The 24,217-nt window shown below is 42.4% G+C and overlaps 1 protein-coding gene across 1 annotated transcript; it reads right to left on the bottom strand.

Moving 5' to 3' along the window:
• Nucleotides 1-93: 93 nt before the first annotated feature.
• Nucleotides 94-22,555, bottom strand: LOC137277972 (uncharacterized). The gene is made up of 8 exons (XM_067809991.1): nucleotides 22,300-22,555; nucleotides 10,556-10,641; nucleotides 9,808-9,888; nucleotides 7,685-9,045; nucleotides 7,090-7,293; nucleotides 5,628-5,833; nucleotides 5,029-5,218; nucleotides 94-3,249 (listed from the first exon to the last, which is right to left on the bottom strand). The coding sequence occupies exons 1-8, from the start codon at nucleotides 22,362-22,364 to the stop codon at nucleotides 2,725-2,727; spliced, it is 2,718 nt and encodes a 905-aa protein (XP_067666092.1). The 5' UTR covers nucleotides 22,365-22,555; the 3' UTR covers nucleotides 94-2,724.
• Nucleotides 22,556-24,217: the final 1,662 nt, after the last annotated feature.

Genomic DNA, 24,217 nt, shown 5'->3' with positions numbered 1-24,217 from the left:
GTGACAGTATGCATACAAGCTAAATGGCTTCCACGGCTGCAGTTCCAGCACGCGACTCACAAACAACAAACAACAAACATAACAAGCTTCAAATGAGATCATAGGAAAATAACTTTATTGATATCATTTGTTAATTGAGACATCAGAGGTACTTTTGTACATTAGGATAAGACACCACGCTCCAGTTCAGTTTGCAAGCTGAGTATCTATATAAAAATAATAACAATGAATAATAATATCAATAATTATAAATCTTTCATACTCGTTGGCGCAAATGATAGCAGATTAATAAATACGTTTAACTTATGTGCAAGTCAACGTCCCCATAGCACCTTTAATGGCCATATGATCCCTCGAAGCCACGCTGACGTCATAGAATGAAGGTCACGTGAGCAGTGATGATTAACCACCAGGCAAGAACACGCTCATCACCATAAACCATAACTAAAATACCACTGAGATTCGAATCCAGATTATGATCAAATTGGTTTGACGCCACCAAGCACATGGAGGTTGTTTAATCAGACGACCCGCACCTCTGCCACTGTAATGTTATTAATCTGACATGTGTTGTAAGTGAAATACTTTTCAATGTGACGTCGTAAACCAACTCCTGGTGTGCCAAAATTTATTGGCATTGGTTCTGGTTCACTGTCTGTTACTACTGACGCAGTATATTGCTACAGTCTCTTACTGCAGTATCCTCGGGAACGGGGGCCATAAAACTAGTCCAACAAAATTAACTCACCCTTAACTCCAGCCTAGATAACCCTCTGTCAAAACACTAAATCCTCCCTCATACAGCGGGGATATGGAGTGCGGCATAAAGCTAAACTCCCTCACACTAAATCTTCATGAAGACGATGTTCCACAAACATGAAGACATAATGGCTACCTTCTTGATATATAGAGCACTTTTATATAGACCTGACCCGTATGGTTGCAATTATCTGAGGATGCAATTATCTGAGGTTGCAATAATCTTAGGTTGCAATTATCTGAAGTTGCAATTATCTGCAATCCTTTCTGAGGTGACAGGTCAACAGTAAGTGAGGGAGTGAGTTTAGTTTTACGCCGCACTCAGCAATATTTCAGCTATATGGCGGCGGTCTGAAATGATCAACTCTGGACCAGATAATCCAGTGATCAACAACATGAGCATCGATCTGCGCAATTGGAAACCGATGATATGTGTCAACCAAGTCAGCGAGCCTAACCACCCGATCCTGTTAGTCGCCTCTTACGACAAGCATAGTCGCCTTTTATGGCAAGCATGCAGGTCGACAGTAGGATAATCTTACATCAATATATAAAGACACACACATCTCGAGCGTTAAACAGCTCAAGTTACCCAACAGCGATGTCAAAGCGTCTTTTAAATGCAATGCAAATGACGAACGAAAAACAAGGGCACCTTCAAGGCCTAGCTCAGTGGATGAAACTATACTGGACACAAATAGTTAGGGATATTTGTAAATTTTGAAATTATGAATAATGATGTGCTCATTCAATGACTTACTGATAAAATATCAGTCATAACAATACCAATATCCCTAACTTATTTTGTACAGTATACTTATATGTCGATATACATGTATAACGACGGTCCATACATGTATGTCCCAATCGTCGAAAGACACAGGTAATGTAGCTCAGTGGCCGAAAAGTACAGTTGTTAATTTGTATAAAGTTGAGTACTGTCTATAATACAAGTGAAATACAAGCGAAATTGTTCTCAAAAGCCGCAAATGCTGTCATGTTTGTTAGCACGGCGTTAAACAACAAACTAATAAAGCAGCATATATGCCACTTTGGCAGGAAGTACAGAACTTACAGTTACTTTTTGGGGTTGAATCCCACCCGGGATTCGAACAGACACTCCTTGGGGGAGGAATCGAACTGCCACCGCATCGGTCCCAATCTACTACCATGGCTTCCACAAAAATGTAGACAGGCAACTGGTAAACTTGATCATGTATCCCGCTGACAAGTGTAAATTGCTGCTGCTGACAATTATTTCTTTTTAAATGTTGTCACATTGATATGCTTTGTATTTGGAATAAGAAATAACTTACGTTACATTTGAGAACGTTCTTATCGGCATTGCGTATTCTGTCACACAATGGAAATTGCGACATAAACCTCGAACCCATTCAGAACTGACGTGAAAGTATGTCTTCTCAATCTCGCCTCTTCTGTAAATAGAGCACTCTCGCTCATGGATTCATCACGGCTGTATGGCTTCATGCGAAAATATATGGTACTGACAGGTCATCGGAATGGACGCTGAATACTGATGACCGGTGATGGATTGTCGATACCCACATACACCACGTAAACTAAAGCGAACTAAACATATTTCTTCCCATTGCGTTCGTTATACTACAGTTACTGTAGTATTTACCGTTCAGTTTGTTCTTATGATGTTCATTCACTCTTCCACTACTCGTACAACTGCAACTATTACAACGTCACCTGTGACCTCACTGATGACGTTCAACACCTAGAAACACCATGGAATCAAACTGACGAATAAATGCGGCAAGGCAGACCATGAACCACAAGATCAATCAACCGACACCAGAAGCGGATGTACGGTACTAAGGCTAGGTTCGATTACTCACATGACCACAATTTGTGGAGCCCATTCCAGGTGTCCCCTGGTGTGATATTGCTGAAATGTTGCTGAAAGCGGTGTTAAACCCAACTCACTCACTCACTCACTTACACCGAAAGTCTAATCCCATCCCTTAGGGCCTGTTGCATCTGCCTGTCAGCATACTTGTGAATTTCACTTAAATTTGCATTAATATTATTGTCAATATGATAACGAAGAGAATGTGCATAAAACTCAGCGTATGAAAATGGTTCCAACCAGGGATTTTTCTCTATCACATAACGTCCTTGATCATCAAATACCTTTGGCGCTGGACACCCGTAATGGTCAAACTTGCCGGACCATCGAGTCACTGGCTGGCCATTCCGAACCTGGTTTTTCATCTCGTGAAGTTTGTCGCAAACAAAACAGTTAAAACCGTTAAAATGAGAACCGTAAGGTTTGCCCGTTCCCCAGTCTCGTTTCCTCAGCTCCTCTTTCAAAACTGGATTTGTGATTCCTGTCTGTTTGAAAGTCAGGTACTTCAAGTACTCCGCATCATTCGTGTCAAGGGAGGTAATAAGATCTGCTACTTCTTTAACTGACTTAAAGTCCCGAATGTCGATGATTGAGTGGTCCGAAGGAGCCATATCCTAGATACAAAACATAAATGGCTCAATTTCAGAAAGTATACTTTGAAAATACAAGGACATTTACGGCCATAATAGGAAACACCTCAACAATATCAGTTGATCTGTATGGAAGAGTTTACATAGAGCAACCTTGAAGGTGACGTACATAAGCACCACTGATGAGCGGTGACACTATTTTTTGCAGTATGATTATCAACAAAACAGCGTGATTATAATTTACAATAAACAAGCCGTGAATATAGCCTTAAATGTATATGAGACAAGTATGTTTTTTTTCTATCACAAAAATTTAATATAAGGGTAACGGTATTTTTCAGGGCATTATCATTTGCAGAAGCCCGAGGTCTTTCATTAACTGCTGAAAAGACCTCGGGCTTCTGCAAATGATAATGCCCTGAAAAATACCGTTACCGTTATTATAGCTAAAATGGATAGAATTTTTAATAAAGTAAGAATAAAAACAGCGGCATCGGTTTAGAAGCATTTACTGCCAACAACAAAACGACGGGGTTTTACAAAATATAGACACGTCATAGAACACAGATGACGTCACTATTGGGAGTGACGACATTCGACCTTGACCTTAGCTAATACTACCAGCCGCCATTGTTTTCAGTGATCAACAACGTTAGACTTCAAGTCGATACTTCAAGTGTTATGGTTGGCACAGGCCGGAAAGTGCATAATGGCACAGGCACATGTGACGAATGTGAGCCAGAAATATGGTCAATAATGAACTCAGGTTCAAACGAGCCGTAGGTGATTTAAACTTCAACAGCTGAGCTACCTATGACGTCACCTAACAACGGGCTTGATAATGGCCCGTCGTCAAGCATTTTGCGGGCATTATCAAGTTACAGTGGCCCGCTCATTTCTGATAACGTGCGGTCGTTTTAATGATAATTCTATCCATTTGAGCTATAATGCACGATAATATCGGTAACACAATTTGTGATCGACGATATATCGACTACCGATCAGTTTAGCCAGGACTAGTGATGCCAAACTTTATACATAATCTCTGCAAGGCTGGAGGAGTCTTCACGACTGAACGTAAACAGACCGCTGACTGACGTTGACTGAACTTTTGTATTTGAGTATAGACAGCCCAACGCCGCACATCACTACTGCCATGTGACGGCGACCTTTACACTAACCAGACCATCAAGTGACCCATTAATGTCCGGGTTAGAATATTGGTCGTCAGTGTGAGGCCACTAACGGGATCGGGTGGTCAGGCTAGTTGACTTGGTTGACACGTATCACCCAATTGCGCAGATCAGTACTCATGCTTGTTGACCGCTGATTTTTGTGACCCAGCCTCAGACGCGATTATTCACAGACAACCGTCGTATTGTTGGAATACTGCTGCATAAAACTCAGTCACTCTGTCACTCTGTCACTCAGTCACTCAGTCACTCTGTCACTCACACACTCACACACTCACTCTGACCATCATCGACCAAAAAAGCATTGCAATATGTCAACGTCTTGCTACAAATATGTGACCAGTCATGTTCAGAACACGAGGTCGTACGTTATGGCACAATGCTTCCTGACACACGCTCCTTTTGGGGATTTCGGTTCTCGTTACGGTCTCACACACTCACTCAGACCATCATCGACCAAAAAAGCATTGCAATATGTCAACGTCTTGCTACAAATATGTGACCAGTCATGTTCAGAACACGAGGTCGTACGTTATGGCACAATGCTTCCTGACACACGCTCCTTTTGGGGATTTCGGTTCTCGTTACGGTCTTCAGAAAAAAAGCTTACCTTAATTTTTGAGGATCCAAAAACGATGGGAACGATCCCAAGGCGTAGTGGTCTCCAGAACTTCTCTGTAATGTAATCGTCACACACGGCGTTTTCAAAGGCGAACGTAAACTTGTACTGGGCTATAAACTTGAAGAATCTATCCGACATCATAGGAGCCATGCCATTTAGTCTTTCGAAAGTCAAGTTACTGAAACATATAATTAAAGAAGGATGATTATCGACTCATCTCAAACGTCTTGACTAAATGGGAGCAGAATGCTATGGCTGCAGAAGCCAGTTTGTAGTGTTATGACGCAATTGACATTGAATGTTATGGTTAGAGAAGCCAGTTTATAGTGCCATATGGGTTTTGGATGCTATGGCTTCAGAAGCCAGTTTATAGTGTTATGACTGAATGGACGTTGATTGCCATGACTACAGAGACCAAAATGCTAAAAACGCCATGGCCAAATTGACATTGAAGACAATGAACAAAATGACGTTGTGACATTGAACACTGTGATTAAATGGACTATAAACACCATAGCCAAACGGACGTTAGACTACATGGCAGAATAGACCTTGGATCTGCAGGTACGGTGCTGGTGAATACCTACGTGGCAGGAAAATCCTTGTTGTGCTCGCATTTACTATAGGAGTCTATTTTAATGTATTGTTGCAGTAGTCGCATGTAATGGCTGCGGTCAGAGGCCGTGTGGCAGTCCATGTGGACAAATACCACTGGAGCCAAACCTTCACGTCTCAGCCGGTTCTTCTCAGCGATGGACACCATGAACTTAGTATCGGTCAATTCCCACTCGTCCTGCAAGTCACAATCATTAAATATCGTGAAACATGAAGGAATACCTTAGTGAGAGCATTTTGTTTCATTCTTTGCTGAAGTCTTCAGACTGCTTCTTGTCTTAATTCAAGACTACTCGTTGGTCTAGATATAACAGGGATTTGTCCCAGATTTGTGTTGAACAAACTGCAATGATCAGTGTCATTGCTCCTTGTTTCTCTAGCATTAAAGACTTCATCGATTACAGATTATATATTAAAAGGATAAATATGGGTTTTTCGTATTGCACATAATATATTTTTAATTCCCTCACACAACTCAAATTATTCCGGTAGACAAATGTAATGACAACAATTATACTGTGGCTTCTATATAAGGATTTACGTGACAAGTTCGACGGGTAGGATATAGGTCAGTCGCCCATTTCATATCTGGATGAATCAGACAAAAGCGTCTGGTGTACATTCACACCAATTTCTTCCACCCTAAAATTGAACTCATCTACTGTGGAAAGGGTCAGGGTGCAAAGCCAAGACATGAGGCACACTCAGGCTTTGTTTCGGGAGTGTTTGTTGGCTTGTTCTAAAAGTGACAGTCGGTAATATTCCAGCTGTATGACGTCAGTCTGTAGGTAACAGAATGTCGACCAGACTGTACTGATAGTTATCAGATCGTTGTATGCCATCGATCACACATGATCAGTTGACTGTTCGGATAGGCTTTGCTTGAACCATACCACCATCATCACGCCTTGTTTGGAAGCAACGTTGATGACAGCTACACTATCGGGCGGCAATGCTCCAGCTCTTTGGCGGAAGTCTGTAAGTAATCGAGTGTGAGCAGACAATCCAGTGACCAGGAGCATGCGCATCGATCGACACAATTGGGATGCGATGACATGTGTCAAGCCAGTGAGAGAGCCTGACCACCCGATCCCATTAGTCGCCCCTTACGACAAACATGGGTTGCTGAAGACCAATTCTAACCCGGAGCTTCACTGGTATGCAATTGTATGACGTCGCCCTGAACGCAAGCTCGACCAAATATACCCGATGACACCCTCCAAAACTGTTGTGGGTTCGTTGAATTAACCTGGTATGTCATCGGTCACACATGATCAATGTATGGAATTGCTTGTTACGATCACCTATATCTATATTTCGGATTTGTATTTGGAGAGGATAGTTATGGCAGCTAGACTATCAGGCAACAACAACTACTATTGCACTGGTTTCAACAATATATCCCGACACAGTCTGGTGGTCTTGCATACTCACACGGAGCCACATAGTCGGGAAAGAGTAGTGAGACTGTCGCTTGAAGGTTGCCGTCAGATTAAATATGGACATGGCGGATTTAGCGCAAAACAACCAATCATTATTCTTGGGAGATTCTTCGTGAATGACAGACCATAGATGCCCCTGCTTTCGTGGTATGGGAAAACCACCGGCGCCAAAATCAGTCCCATAAAAGGTAATGGCCTGGAAAATGAAACTTCATAATACATCCTCTAGAAATGCAACACTTTCTTTGCCACTTTCCAACCATAGCAAACGGTTTAAATTGAACGAATTTCATTTCCATGAAAAATCGAATGTTAACTTTTAAAAGTCTGTACGTGGCAATTTTAATATTTTGAACGTATGCCCCTATGAAGTATATCCCATTTTAATATATGTTAAAGATTAGTGATGCTCTGATATTGTCAACCTTATTGGTATGGCTACACATTTATATTTAGTCTTGATCTTCAAACTCCGCTATTATCTTCTGCTTATGCATGCATATCGGCACTTCTCATTCCATGGTATATCTGTATTGTAATAAATCACAAAATAGGGTACAGTTCTACTGAACTTGAATTGGAATTACCATGTAATCGTGTTTTTTCCACTCTTCGTGGTCTTTCACCATAAGACACTTGCGAGATCCACATGTAATTGTCATATCGTGGGGCCCTCCGATATGATGCCACGAAAGTATTACTGGTACCTCATCAGGCGCCACACCAAGGTTCATCTGAGACTGCGCGGCCTCAGGTCCTCCTTGACGCATACCAGGATGGGAGTCGTCCATCCGCGGTAACTCTTGGTTCACTTGTGGCACAGCTGGTTGGTTCGCCTCGTTTACATGTCCAATACCGTTATTCAAATTCTGTCCCTGTACTTCAACTTGGTGCATTTGGGGAAGGGCGAGCTGAGGTTCCTTGTTGAGCTGACTCATTATAGGAGCTGCATTAGGTTGACCAGGATTAATATTCTGCCCCTGTGGTAGGATGAGTCGAGATTCCATGTTCAACTGACCCATGTTAGGAGCTCCATTAGGTTGACCAGGATTAATATTCTGCCCCTGTGGTAGGATGAGTCGAGATTCCATGTTCAGCTGACCCATGTTAGGAGCTGCATTAGGTTGACCAGGATTACCATTCTGCCCCTGTGGCAGGGCGGGATTAGCTGCAATGTTCAGCTGACCCATGTTAGGAGCTGCATTAGGTTGACCAGGATTATTATTCTGCCCCTGTGGCAGGGCGAGATTAGCTGCCATGTTCAGCTGACCCATGTTAGGAGCTGCATTAGGTTGACCAGGATTATTATGCTGCCCCTGTGGCAGGACAGGATTAGCTGCCATGTTCAGCTGGGCCATGTCAGGGGCTGCATTAGGTTGTCCTGGATTATTATCCTGCCCCTGAGGCAGGACGGGATTAGCTGCCATGTTCAGCTGACCCATGTTAGGAGCTGCATTAGGTTGACCAGGATTATTATTCTGCCCCTGTGGCAGGACGGGATTAGCTGCCATGTTCAGCTGGGCCATGTCAGGGGCTGCATTAGGTTGTCCTGGATTATTATCCTGCCCCTGAGGCAGGGCGGGATTAGCTGCCATGTACAGCTGACCCATGTTAGGAGCTGCATTAGGTTGACCAGGATTATTATTCTGCCCCTGTGGCAGGGCGGGCGAAGGCGCCACAATAAACTCCTTTTGGTCTGGACCTTCGTGCGGTTGACGATGGTACGATTTTTGCTCATTTGGCAGAGCAGGGTGAGGTGCCAAATTGGGCTTGTCTTGGGCAGGCACTCCTGGCTGACCAGCATTAAACTTCTGCATCTGATGTTCAAACTGGTTTATTTGAGGCAGGTCAGGTTGAAGTGCTTCGTTATGTTGGCCTTGGACATTGATTTGGTCATCGGGATGTGTGTTTTTTCTACTTCCAAAGTGAAGCGATTTCTCTGATGGATCTGAAAGACAGGAGAGGTGACTTTATCCATAATTCGTGTTTAACCATTTAGACAAAATTAGATGTCGCCAGATGTCATCAGTGGTCGTACAGACAAAACATCTTTTGAAAGCTGTTCCGAAAACTCATGATATTACCGTAACTGACTACCACGAGATCTCGTGAACTCTGACGACAGTCTGTGTAGGATGCGTCAACACGCATGCACAGTTATATCTTGACTTTCAGGGGTGGGGTGTGGCCCATTTCCCATCTGGATGAATCTGACACGCCAAATACCCCGTTCTATTTCCCACATGGGCATAATGAGTGATGCCCATTGCAAGTGTCCTCACCGTGATATTGTGGGAATATTGCTAAGAGCAGCTTAAAACCATATTTACTCGCACACTTGAATTAATCTGTGTTTAAATCTTTTTAAACTACGATTAAACCACTAGGGAAAGCTACGTCCATTGTTCTTGGAAGTGTTTTATTAACATAGCTGATAAACTGACCTAGGGCACTGATTGACTGACAAAGGGCAATTGTTTCGATTTTAAAAACAATGAAATTGAACTTAGTTTGATAATCTTCATCATGCCTAATACATTACATGCGTATTAAATAACTGTCCCCTCGTGGTGTAAGCCGTTCAATCACCCTCACGACGATATTTTTTTTAAAACAAACTCTGCTCAGGGAACGTTTATTTGAAGTTTCTATCTTGTCGTGGTGATTAACCTATACATAACGACTTTCAAAGAAAAATATCCACGCCTACCTTTATTCCAGTCCAGGAAACTGTATTTTAGCTGAGCGTTTGTTTTCATGCTGTCGCCATGCTGTTTTAATGACAACAGAACTGAAACATTAATAGAAAGTAAGAATGAATGGTCTTTGACGTCGCAGTGTCTGTGTTGTCCTTAAGCTAGACGGCATTGTGTGTGAGTAAGTGAGCGAGTTTCATTAAAAGTTCTGGATTTTAGTTTAGTTTTAGGTCGCATTCAGCCATATTCCAGCTAAATGGCGGCGGTCTGTAAATAATCGAGACTGGACCAGACGATCCAGAGCTCAACATCATGATCATCGATCTGCCCAATTTTGGAGCTGATGGCATGTGACAATCAAGTCAGCGAGACTGTCCACCCGATCCCGTTAGTCGCCTCTTACGACAAGCATGGGTTACTGAAAATACATTGTAACATGTACTTTATTTTAGTTATACCACAGCTGTGGTTTTGTTTGACGTCTCTCTGACACTTTTTTTCCAAACACACGATTTCTTTGCAAATAAAATAAGTAGTGGAGACCTACAACATTACTTTCCAAACCGAGTCATTGGTATGTCTAAAACGTGCCTGCAAATATCGCATTTCAAGCATTTTCAGGAAAATATTAGTTCGTTGTTTTCTGTTTTAATGCCGGTCCCCGATCCCATAATCCAAAATAATCAGCTCCTAATAACTTAGACAGAGGCTAAAATAAACATTACTTTAAAAAGCCTGTGAAACATCCATAGGCATTCTCACCCGAATGAAGAGTCCTGTTGTCCTCCCCAAAACTCCATACAGTGAAGCCAATAACCGCGAACCCTACCAGGAGAAGGAGGAACAACCTGCAACAAAGGACAGAGATACATGCGTTGTTGTTAAGGTATGCTGTGTACCTGTTCACCTAATACCTATCAAATATTCCGCGTTTGCATTAACTATGTTAATACAAAATATTACACTCGAATATTCATACAGCCTACGCACACAGTCTAAGTAAACTTCGTCTCAGTGTATTTCGTTACACTACACCACTGGTATTTCTGATGACATGGTTACCATTAGCTAATATTTCCACAAGATAACATCCTTGAATATTGTCAAAAACACTATTTTCAGCGGCTGTTTACTCACCGTTGTCATGGCAGTACGTACGCCGTGTGCACCACCGGAAGCGATCGTACGCTAAATAGCATTCGGAATCGTTCGGGTACGAACTTCTTCGAGATACAATGTTCATAAGGGATGTGCGAATGTGCACTTTCGCGATTTGGTAAGCTGTGTTCTGATTGGTCAGTCTCAAAGGTTACCTGACGCGACCTCCCATAAGGTTTTGTTAGACTCAGTGGTGGAGTGTAACGAAAAGTACTGAGGATAAGTTTACTTAGACTGCCTACGCACAGTAATGTCGAAATATTTCACTGACTATCGATCAGTGTTCGTTAGCAATATGATACCGATGTGATGTGTTAAACCAACATACTTAAGCGCTGTCTACGCACCATGTTGACGATATATTGCGTTCAATAATTACGTTGAATATTGATTGTAGAGTTCAAGACAACGATCTTATGTAAAGCGAGACTTTATGGATGTCAACCTCTTTATTTTGACGGACACAGTATTTCGAGTATAGTTTTACTCCTGGCTGAGAAGATCCGGGTTAGAATCGATCTTCACCAACCCATGCTTATGGTAACATAGGACGGAGGGGATTCGGATGGTCTGGTCAACACTCGATAACTTACATACCATATAGCTGGATATTGCTGATTGCGGCGTAAAACTAAACTCATTCACTCACTCTTCTTACTCCATCATCAGGTGATGACAATAATGTTATATAACATGTTATAACATGATCTATTGTCCCAAGTGCACTTCGAAGACTATCCATAATGCCACACCACTAGGAGCCAAATTGTTATATGAACTAATTTGGCTGGCTTGAAAAACACATACTTGGCCGAATAAACAAGGAGACCGAGAAAATGCCTTCATTTACCCTTCATATGAATAATAGGGGAAAGCTCCAAGCCACACACACCGGCATTATTCTAGCAAACCCTCTTCTCCCAACCAACCCCAGATAAGCTGATCCACTGTCCCCGAATCTGACGTCTTCCCTCCCACCCAAACAATGACATGTTGTGGCTGACGCGTGTTGAACAAGTGGTGAAATTAGGTTAAGTCACGTTACGAGTTAACGATATAACTCAGTGTTGAGTTTTACAACACAAGAATGTGTACATCAGAACTGAAGTGACATCGTACAACCAAGGCGTCCATAAAGGCTCGTGTTACTGTTCTACCTGATAGTGATATTTTCAGCTTGATTAGTCACAAACCCATGACTTAAATCTATACACAAGCGTGCTGTGCTTTTGTGTTATGATTGAATATATTATATGGTGCATCACTGAGCTTGACGGCCCTTTAAAGGCGCATCTTCAGCTTCATTAGCCTTGACTTCTTAAATCTAAATACAAACAGTAAGGCGAGCGTTGTACAGAGGACACGAGGGTCTTCTACGCAAGGCGATCGATCTGTATTCATCAGCTCGTGAAGCAGTGATGTAGACAAACGCTTTCTCTGAATACATATGATCTTGATAGTAGCAAACCATTTAAACTGAAAAGGAACCCCAGGGTGACCAGAGATTCTAGACTTGCTTCACTGAAGGCTTTAGCATTAGGGCTAGGCAATAGGAAAAGCATGGGTCATATCCCTCATTGTTTTCAATGATATAATCAGTGTTTTGGTGTATACTGCGTATATGGGTGTGTACTCCCATGCCATTTTCTACTGTCACTTTAAAACAGTTGTAGTGACTTGTATTAATTTTTTAAAGTTAGTTAACTTTAGAATTTTTTGGAAATTACATCTCATCCTTTTTTTTTGTTTGTTTGTTTGTTTGTTTATTTCTTGATTTATCGTTTCGTTTCAGCATGGGAATCAACAAACAACAAAACAAAGTTAAGCAGCTGCTACCAGACAATTACACTTGTTTGTCGACAGCACACAGATGCGGTTCTATATCTAACGTGTGGTATATAATCCTCTACATTGTTCACAACGTCCGAGACTATTTTTGTCTGGAGATAATTCAGGAGAGGGGTATTCAAACGTACCAAGGACATGTTTCCCTACAGCGTGGTGTACCTTCACAACTGACTTCACGCTCTAAATAGGGGTATCAGGATGTATGAAACCAGATATGTAGCCTAACCATGTGTGACAAGGATTTGTCATAAACTGACGAGCAAAAGAAAGGACACAGGTTGGGTTTCTTCCAATAAGATAAAAATAACAAGTTTTAAATTTTTTGATGAAATGGGAAATGCACGTTGAAGCACACTACAATACACGTAGCAATAAAAAGCGGTGTAGTGATCGCAACTGCAGACGCTTCAGTCGGGAGGCCCCTGATGCAATCAGCACTCAGCCGTCTTGACACTGGGAATCGGCATACGCGACGATCCAATGATGTAGCTGGTGATGACGTCACCGTCAACATTCGGTTGCGACGGTGAATAATCCGCAGAGAGCGATCCTCTTGGGTGTGGTGACTCTGGGAAGTTCTCTTCTAGGTCGTTAGCATGCCTGGCCTGCCATGTTGAAACGATTAAACAGCCAAATTATGGTTGGTTTTGTACAACCAAATGTCCTTCCAATATTGCTGTTAGAAACACCCATTTGTGACATTCCTGTGGCTTATACACGTTGCGCCGACGTCAATCTTGGCATTTTCGCGTAAGATGTTTATCAAGGGATTGTTAAGTTTTCACGAAAAACATGTTTCGTACCCTCTGTACGAGAGCACAGGACAATAATTACAATTTTACAAAAATTCGTGCAAATAACGTACAAATATATTTGGCTGCATTTTTGCATGTGCAACATGATGGTTGCGTTCTATACAAACAATGTTCTTCAATAATTTTACTAACGTTTATTTGGTATTGCAGCAACAATTACACCTGTATACTTTCTTTTGCTCGTCAGTTTATTATAAATCCAAGAACACTTTGACCAATAAATTTCGGAAGCAGTTTCTCACTAACATGTTGACGCATGAAGAGAATACTTTATTAAAATTACGTTAATGTGTCGTTAATATTTTCTATATGTAACACGTCTGACATTAAGTACTATACGATTTATCTTTACTCTGTTAAGTCATGGCTGCCTTATATCTAGAATATAAGCTGAGTGTGGTGTAAAACTAAACTCACTAACTCGCTCACTGTTATGTTTGTGGAGAGTCTCCTTAAAATGACGCGTCCAAGCATCAGTTACACAAGACTATTGCTTTGTTGTTTAAGAATTATCCTGTGCGCCCTTCAGTTACCTGTACGTACGTAACAAATTACAGTAACTGGTTGATCGTTATGGAGAAAGAGGTTCAATTCTTAGGTAGTGGCGAGCGATAATACCGGTTAACCAGTTTATTGCAATTCGAACTTCACCGTGCACGATACATTGCGGTACAATTTTCGCGAAAATGTTCACCCGATACGATCGTCAATTTCCGTTACCATGTTCGGTAATTCTCGTGATGTAGTCACAAATACTACTTACACTTGTATTTCCATTACATTGATAGTTTTGAGAATATTCATTAGTCATATAATTGCATTTGCATGACTTTTAGACCATATAAATAAGAAAAATAGGTTGGTACTAGCACCCGTTGTATTGATAAACAAACCAAAACGGCGGACGCCGCTGCAGACGTTTTTTTTCTCCAGGTCAAAATTCTAGAGCGACGTGTTGAGTTTGGAAACATTTTCACTTGTACAGTCACTTCTGAGACATGACAGTGGCCAGTGGCGTTATTCCAAGAGAAAGGAAACGATAATTCCATTAATGTAGACCTTCTGCTACACCTTCCTAATATACATCAATACATACTGCAATACGCGGACACATATCACAATACATCGCAATACGAAACTGTTGGAAATACCCAACCCCAAAATAGTATAGGTACAAAATAGTGGTTTAAGAAATCATATGCAGCTGAAAGCAACATCAGCCCGACATTTCTTGTCAAACCCTTGAACATGTCAATACTGATATCTCAACAAACGGTGTTTGAGAATCAGCTGTGAAGTACAAGCTAGGGCATAGAACTTGGCGTACGGTAATGCGCTGTTTTAGCAAAAAAAATTATTCCAGGAAAATCACGGAGGGAGACATCTGAAATGGGCTTCCCACAATGTACCCATGCGGAGAACTGAACCCGGGTCTTCGTGACAAGCGAACGCAATACCCACTAGACTACCCCACTGAACTAGTGATTGAAGATACCAGGGTATGTTAAATGAATGCAAGGGTGAAGCCAATCCGATTTACGAGCAGTCCTCTCTCACTGGATAGCAACAAGCAACTGGGGACCTCTCTATAAGGCTATGTCGGGGTACAGTTTGCTAGAAAACCAGTCAACCAGTGAACGTTATGCAGGACCTTACTGTATGCCAGTCCTGACCACAGGTGTCTATCACTGAAGTTGAGTATACACTTTGCTGTTTATATACAGATACTATTGCAGGACTATTATGTGGACCTTTAATGATATTTAGACTTGTTCGGTCAATACCGGCCTATAAGTTAGTTCAGAGGTCCACTCAGTTCCACATGGTCGAGTCCATTGAGAATTCCAGGCAGCTGCAAGGGAATGCATACAGCGGTTCAATGAAGCGAGCGAGGGTGATGCTCGCAGTGTCTTCTCACCCTCAACATAAACTGGTTGGTATTATGACGTGGACGTGTAGACCTAGATGAATGGGTAAGGTCGTTTAATGTGGTGAAATGAGACAATGCGGACCCATTGAAATCCCATGGGAATGGCCGCGGATCGTACCATGGTTGATTGGTTGGTTGGTTGGTTGGTTGACGCTGTACTCAGCAATATCCCAACTATGTAGTTTTTGTGTAATCAAGTCTAGACAAGACAATCCAGTGGGTGACACCCTCATATATCGGGGTATATTCAAGAGACACCATAGGATATTGTGCGTGCTTGCGTTTGTGCGTATGTGTGTGTAGTACTGAACATGCATGTTTTCTATGTAAAAAGCAGACATTTTTCAGACCTAATGGACGGGCATTTTACCACTTTTTTTAAAAAAAAACATGATGCAGCATTCTTTCAGTATAGTTTGTCCAGTGTCAATATAGACTAGACAAAGTAAGTCCATAAAATACTCAAGAAATAAAAGAAACTGCTATTCATAAAGAAATTGTTATCCGCAAAACATTGACGAAATAAAAGAAGTTGTTATCCTTGAAGTGTTGTCAATATTGAACGTTCTAACTTTTAAAACACCGCTCAAAAGAAGATATATACATCGACCTTCCGGTATACTAGTTATTAGGGAACGCAACGGCGTGTCGGACATACAAGTCATTGGCAGGCAGCGAAACCAGTTTTTCCGCGTAAGCGCGACAGGTTACATGTCAAACCCCGCAGTCCGACTACAGAATGGAGTAACGCATGCGTTTTCGTTGAAGGGCGATTGTAAATATCTGCATTTCAGTTATGATTCACATATTTAGTCAAGAAAATCGTTAGTGGCATTACCATTTATAAATTGTTCTGATAACGCATTTGTAGTATTTTTGGCAATAATTAGAGACTGACTGTTTTTCTTAGCAACTATCATGAGCGACTGCGGGCTTTTTTCAATAATGGTAGCTCGGCCGCTGGAATATTATCGTAGATCTATCATTTTATTTAATCAATGACGCTTCGGAACATCTGATTTTATGGGCAGCTGCGGGGTAGCCTAATGGTTAAAGCGCTCGCTCGTCTCGCGGAAGATCAGGGTTCGACTCGCAAAATGGGTACAGTTTGTGAAGTCCTCTCTGATGTCCCCAGCCCTAATATTGCTAGGATATCGCTAAAAGCGGCATAAAACCATACTTATTAATCCGATGGGTACTGAGAATAGTGTTATGTGGGGTGGGGTGGGGTGTGGAGTTACGCCGATTTTCGTAATGTAAATTACAGGAGCGGGATATCCAGTCTCTTGCGGTAGCGGTTTAAAGAGAAACGCTTTATTCTACTTCAACCATTAACTGCCAGTAATGAAATAACACCGCGGGGAATACATTTTACTTCTGACTGTTTATGAAGGTCGGGCAGTATACGTTAACATGTCAAGCCACTTCAAAGTTTTATTACTATCAGAAGCTATGGCCCACGTCCTTTGTTTGTGGCACGTTCGTACTAAACTGATATTTACTTGCACGAGTTTGTGTGCGTGTACTTTGACGATCGATCATGTACCAGGGATTGTTCCATGAAATCGTGCCTAGGCTTTCATTTGGGCATGATATCGTGATATGTTTAAAAACCTGAAATGTTAACGTTTCGTAAGTTATGAAAATGGTTTAATTTCATTTATTTGACAAATTTGAACTTTAAAGGTCCTTAGCTTCTGAGGAAGTGTAGATAATCCATGTTTATTGTAAATATAAGGGCTTGAGTTTTTAATTAAATTAAATTAAATTAAATTAAATTAAATTAAATTAAATTAAATTAAATTAAATTATTATTAACTGGGAACTTTACGTGGGTACGTCCTGGTGACATGCTGGTGATTATCATGATACGGATGGGGCTTTACGTGGGTACGTGCTGATGACAAGCTGGTGATTATCATGATACGGATGGGGCTTTACGTGGGTACGTGCTGATGACAAGCTGGTGATTATCATGATACGGATGGGGCTTTACGTGGGTACGTGCTGATGACAAGCTGGTGATTATCATGATACGGATGGGGCTTTACGTGGGTACGTGCTGATGACAAGCTGGTGATTATCATGATACGGAGGGGGCTGAGTGTGCTTTCCCCTGGTGTCATGAATGATTTTCATTCGCATATTTTCCACTTCCACTTTGCGTATTACGGAAGAAACCCATGTCGGTATCTAATAGAGACGATTAATATCTGTGTTGACTCAATATATTTTATTCTATATATAACCGTCGTAACCGTTATAGCCACACCTTTGTAAGTAGCGTTGTATAGAGGTGCACACTAAATAAACTGGGTCAGGGCTCAGGGCTCAGGTGGTAAGTATATAACCTTAGCGGGTTCAAATCAACTTGAGCTATAAATCTCCATGTCATACAACAGGTAAAATGTAATCATTTGTTCCTAAATACCTATTCGCGATTCTTAATTGCCTTTCGAACACGATGAATTGTTACAGTCATGAACGAAAACATATCAACGGGTCGTTTTGAAAACAAAAAGATCTCAAAGATTTCATCGTGTTGTATATCATATTGCAATGTACACAGGCTGACCAAGTAATGTAGACATTCGGGCCGGGTGAGATTAAGGTAAACATACCACAGACACCAACGTTGGCTATAATCAGGTGCAATAAATAGGCTAACCGGGTCATACATCATTTTGCAACGGAGTCCGGGTGGCATCATTCCCCTAGCCCCTACCCCCTCTACCCCCTGTTGTTACAAGCCACTAATTAGTACCTCTTGCTTCTCGCCTGGCGGGGCGGTAGGGTAGCCTAGTGGTTAAAGCGTTCGCTCGTCACGCCGCAGACCCGGGTTCCATTCCCCGCATGGGTACAATGTGTGAGGCCCATTTTCTGGTGTCCCCCGCTGGAATATTGCTAAAAGCGGCGTAAAACCAAACTCACTCACTCCTCGCCTGGCTGTTCTGTTAGCTGTTCTCACTCCCCTGTAACTGGTTCATTAAGCAGCTGGAGGTTGTTTTAAGTAGCGAGTGACTGACTACAGGCACATAGAGAGAGGAGAAAGTTGTTTTAACTACGTAGCAGGTAACTGCTGGTAGTGAGTTGGGAGAGGAGGAGAAGGTTGGTTTTTGTTAACTATGCAGTAGTAATCGGTGGTAGTCAGTAGGTGTCCACCCGTGGTCTTTAACCATTATGTGTTCCACAAGTCCAAACAGCTGAAGTCTGGCCTCAAGTGGACATGCAGGATGCTGAAGCATGCTCAGTGCAAAGCATCCCTTTTTATTTCTGATGGACAAGCAGTCACGGTCACACTCACTCATCCAAAACTGGAGACGTGGCAGCGAGGAAGGGGGCGAGAAAGGAAGCAGTTCACATGCAGGTCATCTACGAGGAGAAGGTTCGTCTTTAGACTAACCAGTCTAGCTGATGATGCCCTACAAGAGACTACAACTAATCTGCCACAGTTCATCAACGTGAAGTCCGTACTGTACCATGAGTGGAGGAAGAGGTTCCCCAAGATGCCATCAACAAGAACCGAGATCACCCTACAGGAGGAGTGGACGTCTACTGTACATGGTGACCGATTCCTTCTTGGAGAGGATGGCGTCGGAGGGGGATAAGATCATCGTTTTCGCGTCTAATACTGGCCTCGAGGAGCTGCAGAACTCTAACACTTGGCATGCAGATGAGACGTCGGGAATGAAGACTTTAAAGATAGATGTTGCCTCATAACGTGTGTGAGAATCTACACCGAAACGTCGCATCCCATTGCAAGAAAGAAGTTGTCTATCCAAAAAGTCTTCAGCCTCATCATGCCGACTTCTAAAATTCCACTTAAAGAAATTCGAGACATCACCTGGTCTGTTCTACCAGTTCGTCACCATTCACGCATGTTTTCTTGGAGTGATAGTACCACTTGTGTTTGGTTTCCTGACGAACAAGACTGCTGAAACTTACACGAGATTCAACAACGTGCTGTTGGCAAGGCTTCAGCTTTAGGCGACCATCCGAGTCCATCCCGTGTGATGAAGGACTTTGAACTTAGTTTGATGAAAGCACGTGCATCGTGTGTGTTTAGAGGTGTTGGGAAAGATATTGTGATTAGGGGTGTTATTTTCATTATGCACAGTGCTTCGATAGAAAGTTACAGAATATAAAATTAGCTACAGAATATACAGCAGATTCAGTCAGGCAATGGTTCAGGATGATTTTAGCTGTTCCCATTATCCCAGGTCAGACATGTGTTGTTACACATTGTGAAACAGGCTTCATCTGTTGACGGTGTTGTGGAGTTCCACAAGTACTTCGAGTCCACTTGGATGAACGAACAGTATCCACAGGACACGTGGAACTTCTTTAAATATAGCGGTCCTAGAACCAACAACCATGTGGACGGGTACCACACGCGTCTGAAGAAGAAAGCCAGTAAGATGCACCCCAACATATTGGAGGTGGTCTCCTTATTTATACACGAGGAAGCATCTAGCCAATTACAGATTTTGCAACTGAAGTGTGGACAGTCTGTTCCCAAACGCAGGAGGCAATAGGTAGATAGAGACAAGATTAAACGCCTTGGACAAGACTTATATGTTATGTGAAAGAAATCTTGTAACGGAATAGCCAAGCTAGCGGCTCGAGGAACTTAGCAGTGGCTTGTAACAACAGGAGCTAGAGGGATGAGGTGGTGGTGGTGGGGTGGGGGGTGGGGTCGGTATTGAGGATAACCCAAATACCCCCATCCCCAACTTCTTTAAAAGGTGTACCCACTCCCCATCAACCACCCCTGTATCAGTATCATGCTTCATTGCTCTGAATGTTTTATTGAGACAGAGGTGCCGTGATTCAGCTTTATGTGTCCATTCACAACATACGACGCTGGTCTCATATTACTACGGCAGGGCGGCGGTGGGGCTTGTGATTGAAGCGTTCGCTCGTTACGTTCCATTTCCTATATGGGTATACTGTGCGGAGCCCATTTCTGGTGTTACCATGCACGGCCATTGCTCAAACTGGCGTTAAACTAAACTCTAGTTCTTACTTCGTAGTGGCATTATTCGTTTTCAAATTTCAATGTTAGACATAGAAGGAAAGGACAAACTGTTATGGATACGTTTGACAACGGTACAAGAATCTGTATCGAAACGTCGCACACACGCAATTAAGAAGTTGTTATCCATAACAATTTGTTCTATTTGCACACCTCAACTTCTAAAATGCCACTTAAACAAGACAGAAGGAAGGCTCTGAAATATCAGGTGGATATTAGGTGGATGAATGTCCAGCCTGCTCCCGTCAACAGACAGAAAGCATATCAATAATTACAACAGTGGATACTTTTCTTTTTTAAAACATTTCTTTATGAATCGACTTCTAAAACAACGATGAGTGAATGAGTGTTTTAATTGGGTCTTCGGTGTGACGAGCGAACGCTTTAACTACCTGGCTACTTCACCGACCTAGAAGAGCAAATGAAAAACATGCCCTTCTCAGCTTTTCAGGAATGATGTTTGTTTATACTGTTGTTAGACACCGCACTCAACAATATTCCAGCCATGTGACGGAGGTCTGTAACTGATAGTCGGAAACGGGGGATTGACATCATGAGCATCGATCGACGCAATCGTTATTACGATGACATGCATCGACCATGTCCTTTCGATCCCGTTCGCTTCTTTGCACGGCAAGGATGGGTCGCTGAAACCCAATTCCAATGTTGTGTGTGTGAATTGGGAGTAATTCTATTAAAGGAAAAAGGAAACTGCTCTTTTTTAAATGTATTCTATTCTATATTTGTATATTGTCAATAAAACAGGTGAATGAATGCAATGTCATAATATACTTATCATGACACGCAACGGTTGCTATATATACACATATATGCCTATGATGCAATATATTCAGTAGGATGCACATACAAATACATATATCTCTATCAATAGGTGTTTTGGGTTTTTTTACCGATCGGTGATCAACAGCTGTTCAAGCAGTGCAGCTGCTCCAACTGTGATTGTGAAAACCACGTTATAAAATAACGCTGTCGCGGACATTCCAATTAGACTGCTGGAGAATTTACGTAAGATCACCCCGTCTCTTCAGGGCGGGTATCTTCCGTCTCCAAGGACCCTAATTACAAACAGGTTTTACCTCCTCTCATATCTGGCCTTGTTATCAGTTATCCTGACCACCTTTCGGGAGCAATTGTACACAGCGAGACAAGCATCTTGTAGAGAGAATATGATCTTATTTTATGAAACATCCGCATATACTCAATATGGGCGTGACAAGCAGGCAAACAGGAAGCGTTGAGGCAAGAGGGTGTGGTGGGGGTGGGGAGGATTAGTTAGCGTGTGTGTGCATGGGCGTGTGTGGACTGGGGATGGGATGAAGAGGAGGACTAGCTGAGACGGTTTTGCCAAATATTGCAGGTACATGGCAATACTCGTAGTTCACAGGACAGAAAATGACGTCTTTCGGCACATTGTGCCGTATCAGAAATTCTGCAGTTTCACGACAGCCATTACAACCATATATGCCATATTTGACAGGAAGATGACATTCAGTTTGGTATGCTAAATCGTGTTTAGTTTTGTATCTGACTGATGATAAATATTGACTGATGATAACTATATATACCAGACTATATATCGGGGACAGAATGTCATCTGACGCATCTTCCTATCTTCTTTCCTTCAATGCACTTCTTATGCGTCGAGGAAAAGAGGCGTCTCTGGACTCCATGAACAGATGAATCGCAACGAACGACTTACCTTCTTCGGTAGCAGCAACAGTATCTCTTCATTCTCCTGCAGACAAAGCTGTAACATCCAGCCATGCCGAGGTGGTCGGCCGAGAATAAACGTGTGTTTCTCGATCGTCGCCTTGTCTTCCTTGCCTCCCCGGTATACCGCCCCTACCGCGACAACTCATTTCAGGCTTCACCCGTCAAGCAAAACATGTCACAGCAACCTGGCGCTGTCTGCGAAGGCGAACACCCTGTCGCTTTATTCGACGGAGTTACTGGTCTGAAGGCAGGCATGCCGTCAGATGTATCTCGCTATTTCAAACGCGGGTTTGACTGGGTAAACGGGATGAATACCCTTTCAGTACGAACTACTCACGATTTTGAATAGATGGTATTTCTCAGACGTAAAAGAACTCGTTCCAGGTCAATGATACGAAACGAGTCCCACGCAGTCTCCAAAAACTGGTAGGACCGGCTGATAGTTTTATAAAAATAGGCATTCTGGCTTCCAAGAGACCCACTGCATTAAATGGAAACTAGTTCACTATCACAGGCTGGAGAAATTTTGATTTCTAAGAGGAGTGACATTGTGCATTTTTCTGCGTCGAGCCACATATGTGTATTTGGCCGTACGTACCGACTGTCATTCGAGTTTCTCTTCGCTGAACCTTGAAGGTACAGTACTATATCAAACCTCCAACCCTTCCTCACGACTCTGTATACAATCGTTTATGGATCAGACAATCCAGTGATCAACAGCATGCGCATCGATCTACACAACTGGGATACAATAACATGTGTCAACCAAGTCAGCGAGTCTGACTAGCAAATCCCGTCATCCGCCTTTTACGACAAGCATAGGTTGCTGAAGATCAATTATAACCTGGATCTTCACGTGAGACAAGATTATGATAAACAAGTTTGAGGTCTGTGCGTGTGGCCGTTGTTAGTTTCTAAACGCCAGGGAGTCTAAGTGGGTGATGAGATGATATGGACCTTAATTTCGCGCTCGTGCTTACCGCAGTTCCACCGCGACGTACACGCACGTGGATCCCTGATTGTACCTGGCCGAATGACGTAATTTATTTATGTGAACCCAGTAAACAGACACATCAAACCGCTTTTTAAAATGGATATCCCACGCAGACGGTGATCCCGAGCGGATTTGTCCATGTTCTGTGTCCGTAACACCGAGCGGCAGACAAGGTAACAACAAGTAACATGATATTTTTTCTAACTTATTCCAGTGTAAAAGGGTCTTAACTGACTGTAAGATTTCTCGGCTGGATTATTAGAACGGAAATGTCCATAGTCCAATCCAGTAAAGTCGACGTCCGATTCATAAGCAAAATGGCGACTGCCAACGACAGTTCGGTCGATTGCAGGATTTGCAACTGGGCGTCGACAGATATTTTCCAAATCTTTTAATGCTTTCAGTCAAGTTGGTCAAAACGACTTAATCCACTTAAGGCCCGTGTTATTACAAATCATATCTTGATTATTGCTTTGGTTATCCTCAATTTGCTCCGCCACTTTATCTGATGTAAGTCATAATCTGATTGGCTGCCTCTCGTGGTTCTATGGTCGAGACTTCCGCTCTAGACACGTGGCTCTTAGTTCAAGTGCCAAGACATTTATGCAGCCTATTACAATACGTAAGTACGCGTAAGGCGCTATTTAGGTGGTTGATTGGTGTTTTAAGCCGCATGCAGCAATATTCCAGCTATCTGACTTCGGTCTGTACACAACCGAAATGAGACTAGACAATGCAGTGATCAACAGCATGATCATCATCTGGAATACGATAACGTGTCAACCAAGTCGTCAAAGGACAGATATCAAGAGTGAGTGAGTGAGTGAGTGAGTGTGGTTTTACGTTGCTTTTAGCAATATTTCAGCAACATCACGGCGGGGAATACCAGAAATGGGCTTCACATATTGTA

This window comes from Haliotis asinina, chromosome 3, assembly GCF_037392515.1.
Source record: "Haliotis asinina isolate JCU_RB_2024 chromosome 3, JCU_Hal_asi_v2, whole genome shotgun sequence".
Lineage (NCBI taxonomy): Eukaryota > Metazoa > Mollusca > Gastropoda > Lepetellida > Haliotidae > Haliotis > Haliotis asinina.
Note: the sequence above shows the minus strand (reverse complement) of the source record. Positions and strands in the feature narration are given on the sequence as shown.

What these genes read in the sequence shown, in the direction of transcription:
- LOC137277972 (XM_067809991.1), bottom strand. Translation starts at nt 22,364, where the DNA reads ATGGCTGGATGTTACAGCTTTGTCTGCAGGAGAATGAAGAGATACTGT. An exon ending in GGAAAAAACACGATTACATG is followed by an intron (nt 7,294 to 7,684) that starts GTAATTCCAATT and finishes TTCATTTTCCAG; the next exon opens with GCCATTACCTTTTATGGGAC. An exon ending in TTGGATCCTCAAAAATTAAG is followed by an intron (nt 3,250 to 5,028) that starts GTAAGCTTTTTT and finishes TTTTGTATCTAG; the next exon opens with GATATGGCTCCTTCGGACCA.